The 16,829-nt window shown below is 34.7% G+C and overlaps 1 protein-coding gene across 1 annotated transcript; it reads right to left on the reverse strand.

Moving 5' to 3' along the window:
- Nucleotides 1-601: 601 nt before the first annotated feature.
- On the reverse strand, nt 602-16,305 carry LOC128205890 (E3 ubiquitin-protein ligase RNF19B-like). Its single transcript, XM_052907939.1, has 11 exons — nt 16,134-16,305; nt 14,615-15,255; nt 14,211-14,425; nt 13,596-13,740; nt 12,982-13,144; nt 11,071-11,179; nt 9,995-10,147; nt 7,548-7,803; nt 6,844-7,011; nt 4,531-4,685; nt 602-3,974 (listed from the first exon to the last, which is right to left on the reverse strand). Exons 2-11 carry the CDS (start codon nt 15,250-15,252, stop codon nt 3,145-3,147), a joined length of 2,832 nt encoding a protein of 943 aa, XP_052763899.1. The 5' UTR covers nt 15,253-15,255; nt 16,134-16,305; the 3' UTR covers nt 602-3,144.
- Between the last annotated feature and the right edge of the window lie 524 nt (nt 16,306-16,829).

A 16,829-nucleotide genomic window follows, 5' to 3' on the forward strand; every position in this document is an offset into this window, starting at 1 on the left:
TTTCATGTCGTTATCTTCCCCGTGTACCAGGTTTCATGTTGTTATATTCCCTGTGTGCCAAGTTTCATGTTGTTATATTCCCTATGTACCAGGTTTCATGTTGTTATATTCCCTGTGTGCCAAGTTTCATGTTGTTATATTCCCTATGTACCAGGTTTCATGTTGTTATATTCCCTGTGTGCCAAGTTTCATGTTGTTATATTCCCTATGTACCAGGTTTCATGTTGTTATATTCCCTGCGTGCCAAGTTTCATGTTGTTATATTCCCTATGTGCCAGGTTTCATGTTGTTATATTCCCTATGTACCAGGTTTCATGTTGTTATATTCCCTGTGTGCCAGGTTTCATGTTGTTATATTCCCTATGTACCAGGTTTCATGTTGTTATATTCCCTATGTACCAGGTTTCATGTTGTTATATTCCCTATGTACCAGGTTTCATGTTGTTATATTCCCTATGTACCAGGTTTCATGTTGTTATATTCCCTATGTACCAGGTTTCATGTTGTTATCTTCTATGTGTATTTTGCCCCATGCTGACGTTGCAAACACTTTGACGACATTTAAACTGTAAATATACGATCTAAAAACAGTAACACAAACTTGCAAAGCACTGCATTTAATATAAAACAATTTCGACATAACAAACGTCAAGAACAGATTCCAGCATTGCACCATCAAATCAACAGCCACAACATATATTTCTAACATTTAGTATTAATTAAATTTTCATAAAGATATTATTTTTGTTCATCAATTTCACTTCGGATTTGCATTTATTTGACAAGTTTCAGTCAGAGGGCAGTAATCAATATACTCTATATTCCACCAAAATCTTTTATATATTTTGTCAAAATTTAAAAACGATTTTTATACCAAAGTCTCCATTTCTTGAGTGTTTGTATATCATCTCTATACATAATTACAGTCCAAATTAGCAAAAGAAAGTTGATTAGTAAGATATTAAAATTGAATCTATCTTGAGAAATCATTCACATGTACATCAACAATATGTAAATAAAAGCCTACATCAGATGGGAATTCTTAGTCATAACATTTTGCATACATGTATTTAATTGCCTAGCATAAAAAAAAGTCATATAGTGAATTTGACATTTCCCTTTTTCTGCATCAAACAAATCTGCATTGTTTATGTTTAAGAGTAAAACACTATGGACTTTAAATTATACAATGAGCACAGCAATTTGTATTTCTGAAATTCGGAATTTGGAAATCATTTTTCACTGATACAGGTGCATCATTTCTACAATAAGACATATTTCTGCTTGATGCACATCATATATTGTGGCACATAACAAATAAATTGTAATATGTATAATTATAATATTTTAAATAAGAAATATCACAATACGGGAACAAAAGCAATGTAAGCCAGAAATACATGGATACATATGGAAACAAGAGTATGGAATATTAACAACAATGATAATCCAACAAACTGACCATTACTTTGACAATATGACACATTACAACACTGTATCACACATTTACCTAACAATACTAGCACAGTGGAATATTAAAAGGAAGATACGATTATTCTTTTAAAGAAAGTTCACAGATGCAACTGTAATGCATGTTATTCAATAACATAATATACACAATATCAACCGTGATGTTGAAAAACGATTGTCATGTTGACACATGATAACAAGGAAACTTTTTACACAGTACTGGAGAATGTTATATGATACATGTTTGGAAACATTTTACACAAAGTACTGGAGAATGTTATATGATACATGTTTATATTAATCAACAAACATTTTGTTGAAAGAGTCCAAACACTACAAATTCATATACATGTATTTAAGCATTTATATGACAATTAGAGTTTTTTGAAGAAACATGAACTCTTAAATTTGAAATGAAAATGTAGGCAGAACCATCATGAGGGTTAACCTTCAAAGTTAAAAGAGGGTGCTGCAGCCTGTCCTTTTTTGGTGGCACCCGTCTGCCCTCATGGTTACCAGCATATGCACCCTTCTGTCTTCTTAGAATTGACAGCTGTAGATAATCTAATATTTCGTTTATATTGTTAAAAATCTTTTTTTATGTTTGATTTTAAATACATGCTTACTTTATATATCTGGCATCTGAAACCTAAAACTACTTCAATTAAACACATCTTTAAAATATGTAGTCAAATTTATAATATTTAAGTTCTTCACGGCCCTATACAATGTGCCCGTTTAACACTAAGCACCCTGTCCCTTTTCTGCAGCACCTTGCCCTTTTTAAAACCTTGCTAAAACCCTACATCATACCAAATATAGCTACTAATCAACACATGATGGTATGTGAATAATCTATCAATCTTGTAAAGCACGACAAAGTCACTGAGAAGCAACAACATTAGAACAACATGTATAGAATAAAGAAAATACAATTAAATTGATGTTAAACGAAACTTAACTGAAGCATAATTTACAGCTTTTTCGCCCAATAAGGCTACATAAAGTATACAACTACCTAACACATCAAATATCTCATAAGGCCATATTTACCTGTAATCGTCTAAAGGCGGCTATATACATACATATTTTAGTTCAAATAAAAAAATCATATTGTGAAAATTAGTGCAACATATTTAATAGTTAGATTATACATTAAATCCACAGTAACCAATATCCCGTGCTACATGGCATTGTGCTAGAAAACCAACACTATGTATACAAGCTTTACATAATGAGAAGTTTAAATATTTATTGTCCAATATAAAAGACAAATGATTCTACCCATTTCAATGATAAAAAATCTATAATAAACGTTTATGACTATTAGTACATACGATTTCTTACTGATTTAACAACATGCAAGTTTAGGAAACAAACTTCAAAGGATTTACATATTGTCCCTTTTTAACTTTAACTATATGCTCCTGAAGTTAAACCCATATCGACCTCTACCATATACGATTATCTATGTTAACAAAATTCTTCAGTCATGTGTTAAAATTTTTCCTTTTTTAAGCTTTTTTATCAATACAAAAACAATCAAAATAATGTTTAATATTACAATAAAATCTTCAAAACATTTACAAAAAAAACAAAAGTAAATCAATATTTGTTAACAATCAATGGTTTACTATACACATTTGTATTTTTCAGTCATGAAGTAAGCACCACTCAAATATGTCCGTCTTGGTCTGAGCTAGGCGATATACGACCGTTTTGTATAGCGAGTTCACAGCTTTCCCTACGCACCCTTCTCATGTTACCCCTAACCATTCCAACTTCTTCCTTATTAAAAATCTCATCACTTTTACTCTTTTCATTGACTGTATTTTCAATACCTTTATTCTTTTTCTTCATGAATATTTCCTCGCTCCGACATTTGGAGAGGGTGTTTTCCTCACTTACTTTATCATACTTGCTATACTTCATCGACACAGCTGACAATGAGCTATTGAGACTCATCACAATATCATTACTACTTCCACTACTGTCTGAACGTTGAGACAGTGACAACAGGCTCTTCTGTTTTGTTGCCTCCGATATATCCTCATCTTTAATCCTTCTATCTGACCCTCTCCCCACGACAGCAAATAATGGCTTATCGTTTTCAACTTGAGTCAATATCACCGCAGGCTCCGAATTAATCCGCCCAGATGTCCGACGTATGCAATTCCTATCAAGTTTATCTATTGATATATCAACATAATCATTTCCCTCCTCATTGCACATTTCCGAAAGAGAATCGATATCGTGTTTCCTCATCGGTAGATCCAGTACTGCATCTTCCGCCTGAAAACTCTGTAAGCTGACCTGATCCGAAAAGTGAACATTCATATGTTCAGGCTGGGGGTGTTTTTCCGCATGTTTTCCCGTTCGTCTGCACCGGCGACACCGTAGACTCTGGTGACGAGCACCATCCTCGTGATCGCACACGCTGCCGCAGTTACTGTGGGGAGAACCTGGACAAGAGCTTGTCTTTTTCCTGTCCTCGTTTGATAGCCCTGTAATGATCATCCCCAATATATACTTATGCATTATGTATAAAAATTATGTTTAATTCAACACAACCCAGCTTTCAATAGCGCTTTTTCATTGTGCATTATTAAAATAAGGTTCAATGTGTCAGAACTCAAGATAATTGTCTGTCTTAAATAAAAATTAAAATATATTAAAACTTCTTCCAGACTTGGATAAGTCTTTTAAGATGCTCTTTTCATTTACTAACTTTAAATCATTATTTTATTGCCCAGGAACAATCATTCCAAATGTGTATGAATTTTGTGTTGTATTTTAATGTTAACAAACAAATTATCATAAATGTTTGTGACTGAGATTAGCTCATGTAAGTTGGCAAGTTTATCACTCGGCACAAGTTTATTATACATTTAAATATATAATTTACCATAAACAGGTACTTGTATCTACCACAGTATCTTATTTGAAGACTTGAACACAGATGCACAATTTAGATGCTGGCAGATCAAACATTGCAACATTTATGTAAAAGTTCTATACACTGTAAATAAATAACGTAGTGGAAGAATATTGAAAACATACTTGAGGTAAGGCTGGATATATCGAGGTCCCTGGGTGTGGCCCGACCCCCCTCACAGCCCAGTTCACCACCTTCGCCTTCCAGTCTGCCCACATCCCCCGCCAGGCGCCCAACATCTACATGAACATCAGATGTTGTAAGGGAGCCAGCATCCAACCTGTAAAGAAGTAATGTTAGAATAGGTAGATTGCATACTTTGAAATCATTAATGTTCGTGGGGCATTAATGTTCGTGGTTTTCGTGGGTTGGGTGATCCACGAATTTAAGATCCCCCGAAATATAGACCCTTTATTCACCTTTTCAATTGCCATGTTATGTACATACTCTAGTTTATTAGATACAGAGGCCCGATATACAGCGTAAATATCCATCTAACTGTAGATCTTACTTTCATTGTTTTGTTAATATATTGTATCTATTGATTTTTATTCTTTAATGAAAAAAATAATCTATTACATTGGAGGTTCTGAGCATCCCTCGTGACAATGTACAAAACAACGCACTCAATACACTTATTAAACAAAAACGTGTGAATAAATATTGAAATGATGATATGAAATGAGATGATATTGAAAGTGATTGAATTTGTAAACATCAGCTATCTTTTGGCATTGTTTACTCAAATATACGGACTTCTCAGTGTTTTCACAATTTGCAAAATTCTTAATTGGCATTCAATGGCTTTGCCTGTATTTATGAGGGTACATCTTCTTTTATGACCTTAATTTCCAATTCATCGATAATTGACATGGGTATATGGACTAATTGGCATGTCATAAACCAAGTGACGTAGAAGACTGAAATCACGGGCCGGCGTGTGGAGATAACAATCTATGACAATCGCATATTCATTTTTTTTTTCAAAAATGAAAAACCACGAATTCAAGTAACCACGAAATTGTGATTTTTTGGCAAACCACGAAATTTCATCACTCATGCCAACGAATATAAATGATTTCACAGTATATTAATAATATATACATTATTCCCTTTAGAATCATTAATTTACTACAATGTACATGTATATTAAATATTTATGAACAAAAGCTGTCGCAGACATGTGACAAATGATCACAATTTGGCCATTTCAGAGTCAAACTCATTTGTGTGATATGAAGGAAATTTTAATTATAGATGTTTGCTGACACATGGACCCGAAGTTGCACAACTTTTTCACTATATCTATACACACATCTTATGATAAAGGTACAGCTGAGACAAAAAAAAATACTATCAAATCCCTATCCATATTGTACAACACTGACCTCCATGTGTGACATTGACCTTTCAGATAACAGCACAAACTGTATACTTGACATTCATAGCCTTTCATGGTGGCCTTCACTTGTGTACAAATTGATTAAATCCCATCAAAAGATTCAGTCCCATCAAAAGTTATGGATGACACACAAATTATGCTATGAAATCCATACTGTATCACTCTCCAATTGTATAACCTCCAATTGTGACCTTGACCTTGAGATAAGAGCAAACATTTCATGTGTTACATTTGTGGCCTTTCCATGGTATTCTATCAATGTCTAGAAATTCATTGAATATCCATTAATTGATAAAAAGTTATGACCAAGACACAAGACAAGATGTACAAATAAACTTACTGCAATGCATTCCATATTGTATAACATTAACCTCCAAGTGTGACCTTGAGAAACAAACCATATGTATTACAAACCTTTTCATGACTCATTCTCTCTTTTGTGGAAATTGACTGAATTCTTATGAATAATCAAAAGGTTATGGTTTGCTATGAAATCCATATTGTATAACATTGACATCCAAGTGTTACATTGACCTTGGAGATAGGAGCAGAACTTATAAGCATGACACACCTTCCCATGATGCTCTACAATTTTTGGAAGTTTAGATGAAATCTTATCAAAAATAAAGTTATTGCTGAGACATGGTTGTAACAGACGCCAACAATGAAATAACAAACAGACAATTGCGTGTGATTTATATATGAACATTCTTTGGGGGCATGAAAAGATTTTTCATTTAACTTCTAGGGCATTTTTCATTATCTATTTTAACTGTCTACATTTACAGTGTTCTCAAAAAGAACTAGGAAAAATAAGTGATTTTAAAGTAGAATAAGTGGTAGCTGTTCGATTATTTTACTATTTGAGATGGTTCAACCGAAACTTTTTAAAACCCTGCATTAAGCTTGCAAATACCATGTGCAAATGGAAAGGATATATATTTTCTAACCTCAAAATCATTCAAAATAAATATCAATAGTAGAGTTGTTTAGGAGTTAAAATATCTCCTTTCTTAAATAGAACAATAGAACTTACTTATAGTTGACAATCGAACCAGCCAGAGCGCGAGTGCTTGCATCATCTCCGATATTTGACTTCTCACCGAGAGATTTGTCCCCAATGCTAAAGTTTGCAGATGCGCTAGAGAAACTGGCCCGTTTCCCAGTTGGTAATTCAGACTCTAGTTCTGCTTGTACCTCGAGTCTAGAAGTGAAAACATGAGTTATGGATAGAAATCATCAGCAAAAATAAGAAACATTATCGAGAAATAATTTAAAAATCATAGTGATCAGATTGAATAACAAAAGCTGTAAAAGCACAGACAAATTCTTATTTATCATAACGAACTCCTTCAAGGGGTAATCAACAAATCTGTAAAGTTTGATTGCATTCCCGTACTCAGGCTAAACATCATGGCTAGTATACTCAACATCAACCACAAACTGTGTCCTTGACCTTTGAGATGGGAACAAACATGTCAGCATGACACACTCTAAAAAAGAGCTTGATATTCTTAAACAACATAACAAGTGTTTATAGCAAAATTGATGTGTTTCAACTACTGTTAAATTACAAAATATAACTTTGAATATTAATATTTTTACCACTACCAACTGAAATTAGAGATCACTTCACTGCACCAGTCAGACTGGCAGAGCAAAATTTGTTATAAAAGACAGTGACAGGAAGTATAAGAAAACCATTACAATTTTTTCAGCATGAATGAAAGCTAAACTCACTTAGTCTGCATTCCAATGACAGTTGCATATGTGCTACCACACATTGACCCATTAAGACTGGCCCCGGCAATCGCACGATGCGAGGCGGAGTCCCTGTCACTCTCATCACCTCGGCCTGTACCAGCGCGATCAAGATGTGTGCCGCTCCCTCCGTAAAGACTCACATTCATTCCTACACTCGCCTCGCCGATACTGGGAGCTATACTGGGGTTGGGAATCTGGTGTCCTGTGCCCACACTCTGACTGTCCACAGCACCTTTGGAAAGAATGGTAAAATTCCTGTTTTGGCCAATGTATTTGCATATTTATGAACAAAGAAATAAATCACTGGTTGCAATAGGCCTCTTGAACACTTATTAACCTTTTGGCTGATAGCGGAACAGGCTGACAAAAACTTCATAAGTATGTTCAATTACCCGACAGAACATTGGATATGATATCCAACTGAGTTTCTTTCTTTTTCAATTTTTTGTCATAATTTGTTCATGTTATGACCACAGGTATCTTAATAAACATATATATAGGCCGATTTTTTATTTTGTGACTTGCGCCTGTGGTTATGACTTATGACATTGATATGTTTTGAAAAATATTTTACATTTGCATTGAAATACAGATTGAGATTTATTTCAGGGGCATTCATGCTTTCTTAAATAACCCAGATCAAACTGGCAATTCACTCAAGTACATGACAAATAAAAAATTACTAGAAAATTTCTGCATTTATTAAGTCTACAAACCAGGAGGGGCTGACAAATTTGGGTTCTGCCTCTCCGCACACGGAAATGCTGTTTTCTTAATTATTTACAATTTTATAAATACAAAAAGAACAAAAAATTCAGTTGACCCCCCCTGCCCTGTCACAAGGCCAATTATTTGATTTCTTTTATAGTTTTCCACGGACGTTTTGATTGATAGTTTCATGCTGTTTTAACAAGGGACAATATTTGAAATTAACATTTCATTGTCAGACATATTGTTAATAGTTTGAGTGCAAAAATACACAATATGGATTTAACATACCAATTTTAGGGATAAATATAGCTCGCTATTTTACATGAAGACATGTTTATATATTGATTCATATTTCCAATCAATTCCAAATCAATTGTTTATGTAAATTTACGTCTTTAAGATTGAATTTAAGCACATATTTGACAGCCTTGACTAAGCTGAACTGTTTGAACAACCGGCATTTTTGTGTGAAAATGAAATGCATGCAAATGTTGTATTTTCAGATCTGTCAATGGCAGTGTGTATACGGTATTACCACGTGATACATTGCATCATATGAGCCCCGCCTTTGGTCTTTTACCAAGTTTGATTGAGAGTTTAGTTTCTTTAAACACTTCGACAAAACTTTTCACAAAACGGAAGTCTGATGGAGCACTGTCAAAACATTATTTTGGAAACAGGTTTGTCAAAGTGCTTGATAAAGCTAATTACCTATCAAACTCCGGTAAAAGAACGAAGGCGGTGCTCTTTAAGCTAAAAAAAATATAAATAAACAATAAACTTTAAGTTACCATATTACTTCAGTATGATTCAGATGCTTAAAGTGCCTATAACTAGTTGACATTCTATTAACAAGAATGATGAATAATTCGCACATCTATAAATGTGTTAATGAGTTTATTACAGTTAAGCACTGTGGGTGGCACCACATTGATTACTCATCCTACAGATTTAGTTCACCTATTTTTTAGAAAATGTAAAACAATGATTTCTTATGATGATGTGATGCATAAAAATCTGTAGAACAAATTGGTCTAGACTTAGGGCTCTAGGTTTGAAATAATTTCCTAATACATACTCATAGCACGGTTTAATATAATAAGCAATTATTGTTTTTATTGATTAATGTTGAAAAATTCATGTTCATGTAACAGCGCACTAATGGTTATGTGCATTTGAAATAAGTTTCGTTAAACTTACAATTTAATAATGGCTCTGGGTGGACAAATATAAGCTTTTTCATGATGATTAATTAAAGAGCAATAACTCATATGATAACGACATGGTCCAGATAAATCTTGAACTACAACCAACGCACTATGGTTTTACAAACTTGACATATGTTTGATTAATTGCTGCCCAATAAATACATTGTTATGGCTTCAGACCGCAGATGGACAGATGGAAGGATGGAAGAAAAGTAGGAAACACAACACCAAATCTATATCCGTCCAAATTTAAGCAGGCAATAAAAACCTCTGTTACTGCTTTCAGTTGTTTGGAAGGTACAGTAATACAATGGGTATTTTTTGTACATTTAAAACAAAAACTTGGTTGAAGATGCCAATTTTGTGTAATGATACTTGATATTACATAAAATCAACAGAGTAGAAAATAATCCATTTTGCACTAGATGGAATACAGAAAAATAACATGCAGTTTGCAAATTTATGATACATATTAAATTACATTCATTACTATTCAATTCTTACCAGAGTACATTGGTGAAGGGATTCCTGTCTCGTTTTCTTCAAACTCGAATCTGACACCACTGTTGGTCTTCCTAACCCCGCAGCCACCACTGCGACACAACGATATCGGAACCACCCCGTACACATAGCCCAACAGTATTGGCACACCTATACCTACATGTTCAAGAATTAAAGTAATGTTATTTCTTCTACTGATACTTATAATGATAAACTAATTCATATCTTTGTCCAAAAGGACAAAAGCTTTTAAAAGTAGTTCTTTGATAAAACAAAACAGAAACTGTCACAGAATGTGATAAATCGCCCAAACTGTCATCAATTTCAATGGATCATGCAATAACTGATATGCCTACATTCAGAGAGAGTTTAATAGCATAAACTTGACCATATGCCATACTCCATTTTTGTTTGGAGGAGTGAAGAAGTAAAAAGTAGGGTTGTGGGTCTTGCCTATGACACATCAATTTATCTACTGAACACATGTGACAATTTATATTAAAACCCACTGTCCAAGACCAAGTTACAGCCCTGTCACAATCGACTACAAGTTGCCTGCAGCATTCCATAATGATAAACCTGCATTTATGACCTTGACCTTTAGGTACAAATGTAGGGGTATGGGTTTGCATCTGGCACAAAGTCTCTATGTACCAAACACATGTGGCAAGTAATTCTAAAATTCCTCCCTGCCGAAACAAGTTAAACCCCATACACAGAAAAATGAACGGACAGATGCACAGACGGACAGATGAACACAGACGGACAGATGCACACAGACGGACAGATGCACACAGACGGACAGATGCACAGACGGTCAGATGCACAGACGGACAGATGCACAGACCGTGTTATTTTAATATGCCCAGTTTCATGCTCCAGATTTGCAGCTGAATATATACCACTAGCTCTGTTAATGCTAACAACTATACAATTTACACCGGTCCATTGCTAGTCCCACAACCACCGGCAATATAAGTATCAAGGCAATGTGTTCTTTACATGCAACAGGGTGTACGGTATATAATACATCTTACCTTGTGATTTAAAATAATCACATGAACACAACCAATACTGACCTACTGCGAGCCCTGCAACCACTGGTGAAAAGAGTATTGAAGCTGTTACCCCACCCACTATAGCAAGGTTGTGACGGTGTTTTGTGGAGTTTTCTAGACGTCGATGAATCTGTGAACAGTAAATACATCCGTTGCATTCATAAAGTTATATAATATGATAGCTCAACTTTTAGTTGTCCCTGTATTTTCCACAGGCATCTGAATCATTATGTGTCACTAAAATACTGTTTAAAACCATTTTGGGTACCAGCCCGCCCAAAAAATGATGCAAGTCATTCAAATAACTTGATTTCCCATTATGAAAATGCGGTTAAGAATATATGCCTTTCAAATGAAATTAAAAAAATAAATAAAAAAATTCAAGGGCCATAATTTGTATTTAGGCTTAAAACGGAGTTATGTTTCTTGTTGTAAGATGGTCGTAAATAATTTTGAATTTTATTAAGTGCATTTAATGAATGGTATAGAAGTTTTTTTTATTAAAATCCGAACTTGCCCTTAACTTTTACTTGCATAAAACCTAAGTGAATCAGGGGCCATAACTTGTATTAAGGATATGGAGTTATGTAACCTCATTGGGTGATGGTCCTGAACAATTGTGTGAAGTATTAAGTCAATTGAATGAAGGGTATAGAAGTTATTAAACAATATCCCAACCTGCCCTAATACTTTAACCTAAGTTCCATAGTCAATCAGGGGCCATAATTTGTATAAAAGATAATATGGAGTTATCTAACCTCATTATGTGATGGCTCTGAACATCTGTGTGAAGTATTAAGTCAATTGAATGAATGGTATTGGAGTTTTAAGTGAAAATCCCAACTTGCCCTAAAACTTTAACCTGCCCTAAAACTTTAACCTAAGTCAATCAGGGGCCATAACTTGTATTTAGGATAATATGGAGTTGTGTAACTTCATTGTGGGATGGTCCTGAACAACTGTGTGAAGTATTAATTCAATTGAACAAAGTATATAGAAGTTATTAATAAATATTACAACTTGCCCTAAAACTTTAACCCAAGTTCCATAGTCAATCAGGGGCCATAATCTGTGTAAAGAATAATATGGAGTTATCTAACCTCATCATGTGATGGCCCTGAACAACTGTGTGAAGAATTAAGTCAATTGAATGTATTTGACTTATAAGTGAAAATCCCAACTTGCCCTAAAACTTTAACCGGACACCGACGCCAACGCTGGAGCGAGTAGTATAGCCCACCTATTCTTCTAATAGTCGAGCTAATAAGAAATAGTATTCACAGGAGCATTTTTAAAGCCGAGTGTGAGTCATTAAAATTAGTAATTTGAATCAGTAAGCAGAAATTTGTCCAGAACAATCATAATAGTTTAAAGAACTGTAAGAAGTCATTATACAAAAATAATTAAACAAAAACATTCAGGTATGTTTGAGGTAGTTTAGGCCACTATCATTCTCCTTTCAACCATCTGCCAATGATGCTTGTAACAAGAACTACTTACCCTTCCCATTTCAATATCCCCAATATAGGATTACTGGGTATTCTTACTTAAAGTGTGGACATAAAAATAAGAAATCTGCGCTTTTATGAGAACAACAGCATTAAGAAATAGAATGTAATCTGCATAACAAACTCCCTTGGGTATGGAAAGCGAGACATTTTATTATGGTACTTGCACTTCAATTCAATTCAATTGAGAACATTTCTAGATGTTAATTCCTTAAAATTGCATGTTAAAGAAATCTGTATTTCTGAGAAAATATAAGGTGTACTGTAGACTTCAGTCAATCTCTCAAGAGGGCATGGTTGTTGACCTTAATGATGGGGGAATGATAAGGTGAGAGTTGGACCAATAGTTATTATTAAACTACAAGTCTGACCTTGACCTTTGAACTGTGGGGGGGATAAAATAAAATAACCAATCAAAAGCTACCTTTTTCCCTACAAACACAGGAATGCCGATGATCATTGCGGGAACTGCAATACCAGCGAGCAGGGTTATGCCAACAGGGGCACCAACGAGCGTGCCAAGCTGCCAGAGAATCTTCTTCTTGCGACTCCATGGTTTCTTGCCCCAAAACGTACAACCAGATGGGCTGGAAATATGTATGTATATAAACAAGCTTTTTCCAGACCAAAAGATCACCGTTCCCTCTTATAGTTTCTTCCCTTATGGAAAGATTGGCCATTTGTTTACCAGATCAGCCAGACACACTGACATTATACCAGACTTTGGTGATGGGTCAGATTGGTATGGCCAACTATGAAAACATGTACAATGTATTCCAGGTCATCAAGTTAGAGCAAAACTCATTGGAAGAACAGTCAAACTTTTCCTTTTTTTAGAACTCTGAGAGAGTTTTCTCTTGTGTATTAATACACTAGAAAAGACAGTATTTTCTAAAGAATGCTAATGAAATTGCCATATTTTCAATTTCAATACATTTTACATGTATCAGTATAAAAAATTGCATTTTACAAAAATGCATAATTCAGCAACAATACCATTTTTTTACCTATTTGAACATCATATTTTGAGCAGCTAACCTGAGATAGTGTAGATCAGATATCTCCTTCATGCACAGCCAACAAAATTCGGAGCCACACACAGGGCAGGTCATGTGGTTACAAGAGCCATCGTTCATCTTCATGATGAAGGCCGAGCATCGGGGACAGGGCTTTATGAAGTCTTCTGAAAAGTAAATTATATGTATTTTAGGCAAAAAATAAAATTCAGAATTTAGATAATCCACCAAACCCTAATTGTTACCCTCTACCCACCCCATTGACTCTAAATATTGATCTGCTTAGTACAATTTAATTTGAGTCAGCAAAAATATCTAAGCCGACAAAGATAATTCTATTCATGAGCAAAATATATTCAAGGCTACAATGATTTACCTATAGATCTATGTGCACATAACTATACTATAAAACTACCCTGGCACTGTCAGTCAGTTAACAGTGATTGTAACTTACACCTAAGATTGTGATCACAGTCCTTTAGACTGACAGATAGTTGAACAAAACTAACAAAAAACATAAAATATGTAGGTACATGTAATAAAAATGCAATCAGACAGATTTTATACGAACTGTCTCATACCATCTGAGATGTACACAATTATAAAAATAGATGATTTTTAACAAGAAAAACCTTACTTTGTGAATCTGACTCATGGCTATACAATGAGCCATTCCTTGGAATATCGAGTAAGCGGTGAATTCTGAGGCTTCTTCTCTCTTCACGGGCAGAATCGCACGTCTTGTTTGGGTGCCAGATCTGCTTACAGTGATAGCAGAAGTCTGTGTTACATCCTGGACGCTCACACTTGATTTTTGGGCAGCAAGCGCATTCAGTTGCTATCACTGCGTATCTGTGGAGCAAAAAAAATCCAATCTTTAACAATACTGCTTTGTTGATACTACCAAACAAAGCTTCCTATAAGATATATTGAAGACAAAATCTGGGAATGTTAAATGATATTCTGATTTCTTCTTCATGATTAATTTTCAATAGAATTTTCATAAAAAACAACAACATTTAAACAACAAGCCAACCTTACCCACAATCTGGCGCGGGACACCACCTTGCATCAGGATCCGACACAAGTACTCTACGAACCATAAAATCTTCATACTTCGCCATCAAGGCATTGTCTTGAAGAATGTCCTTTATATCATTTGGGTGAAACTTTTCCGCACATTCTGGACAGGCTATATTCACTCTGCTTTCTGTAATTTCTATCCGTAAGTACATTTGCAAACAGGTCAAACAAGACCTGTGATAACATGTGGAGACTTCTGGAAAACTTTCTACAGAATGCTCAATCAGACACAAAGGGCACTCTCTCATGCCCCCTTCTGTTTTCAACTTCACAGTGTCGGGCGGGACATAGCTTACAACTGTCAATGGTCCAGGGGGAGGAGAGGTGCTCTGACTCTGAGAGGAAGTGGAGTTTGAGCTGCCCCCAACTGCTCCTAGCACCCGTCTTCCTATTTCTAAGCCATCCTGGGGTAAAAACCCATAGTCTGAGAAGGCAGATGAGCTAGAATTAAGGCTTAGGCGAGATTTTGTTCGTGCCCCAGATCTTCCAGCATAAAATATTCTCCGCAATGAGAATCTATTCTTCCTTTTCTCAGAACTTTTGGAATTGCTTGAGGTGGTTGATATAACTTCACTGTCATGTCTTCCAGTATGCATTTTCTGAAATGAGATAATAAAACTGTCAAATGTCGAAGTAAATAAACCATCACACTAGTTGTATTACAGATTATAGTGTGCTTTTAATAAACAACTAAGATTTGCAAAGACTGAATCATATGTATTTCCAGTGATGTTAAGGTATTACAAAACTTGTTATTCCCTGGGACATTAGACTAGATATCTATGCATACACTTATATTGGTATGTTATGACTGGCTAAAAACCAAACAAAAGCCTAGATGAATTAAAATCCTGTTTATTACTGCTGATTACAAGTATATGATTTTTTAAAGTTTATCACAAACTAGCAAAAAAGGCAATATTGTATTGATCACACTTTAGTTTGAAACCACAGATACCTACTGTAATGCACCTTGACACTATTTTAAATTTTCTCATTATGATTGTTTGACATTATCATTCAACTTATAGTTTGTGTCTAAATGAAGCTTCAAAATAGGAAAACTAATATGTTCTGTCTGTAAAAGGATTATAAGACATGTAATAAGTTATATGGAAGAGTTGGTGTTCTCTTAAAGAAACAAACTTCACTGTTTCCTGTCTATTTTCAAAAGTACTTTTGTTCCTTGGGCAAAATTGAAATTCACAATTTTAGTCAAATGACACATTTTTCCAAAGGAAATGCCCCGACTATCTTCGCTAAAAAATTCACTGCCAGAACATTAATTAGCAGTGTCCGAATCTTTTATATCTTTGGCAACACTGAGAATAAAACTTTATAAAAATAACTTTGACAATTGCTACATGAAATGTGAACCTTTTGTACGATCTAAGCACTAAATCGACGAGTTTTAAACGTGATAAACCAACTGTTGGATGATTTTTCACATCCTGTTTCTATTTCAAACCTACTTTACCTTGAAATTGTTGTTTTTCTTGGCTACTTCAAGGCTTTATGAGACATTTAGCTTATAAGAATCCCCTGGAAATTATCGTAAACATATTTTTTCTGGATAGTGACGGTAAGGTAATTGTTTAACAGGATTTTCAATCGATAGAAAAATAATAACAAACTAGGTCGATGTAAGTCACGTGACAACTACTTAAAATGGAGCCGAACGTAAATAAAGCCACAAGATAAGGTCTAAACATCGGACATCCTTCCAAGTATATACAGAAGAGGGGGATCCAGCTACATATATATGGAATATGTTGAGGTTTTTTTTAATTTACATTGTAGAAGCACTGGGTTTTATCACTTGTTTACCGCCTTATATAAGATACACTTAAATAAAAATAACATAACAAATACATTTTCATTGTACGACTGCGCTTCACACACATCACAAGCTGCATATGTTTGGTATATACACATAAAAAGGCTAACTGTTCAGTTAAAGAATAGTCTCGACAAATAAGATTTCTTTTCTGGAAGTTAGTTCACTATTGATATGTTAAATGTCTACCGCTAGAGCATTTTACCATGTCGGGTCAACCACAACCATTGATCGATATGTCAGACATTCTGGTTCAACTTTTACATGCCAATAAATCCTATCCAATTTTCGATTAAGAAGGAAACCCTTGTTTTCAGGGACTATGCCTGCATATAC

Source organism: Mya arenaria, chromosome 10 (assembly GCF_026914265.1).
Source record: "Mya arenaria isolate MELC-2E11 chromosome 10, ASM2691426v1".
Lineage (NCBI taxonomy): Eukaryota > Metazoa > Mollusca > Bivalvia > Myida > Myidae > Mya > Mya arenaria.

Coding starts and splice junctions, on each gene's coding strand:
- LOC128205890 (XM_052907939.1), bottom strand. CDS start 15,252: ATGCATACTGGAAGACATGACAGTGAAGTTATATCAACCACCTCAAGC. Junction 14,426..14,614: donor TGTCCCGCGCCAGATTGTGG/GTAAGGTTGGCT, acceptor TTTGCTCCACAG/ATACGCAGTGATAGCAACTG. Junction 13,145..13,595: donor TCTGATCTACACTATCTCAG/GTTAGCTGCTCA, acceptor ACATATTTCCAG/CCCATCTGGTTGTACGTTTT.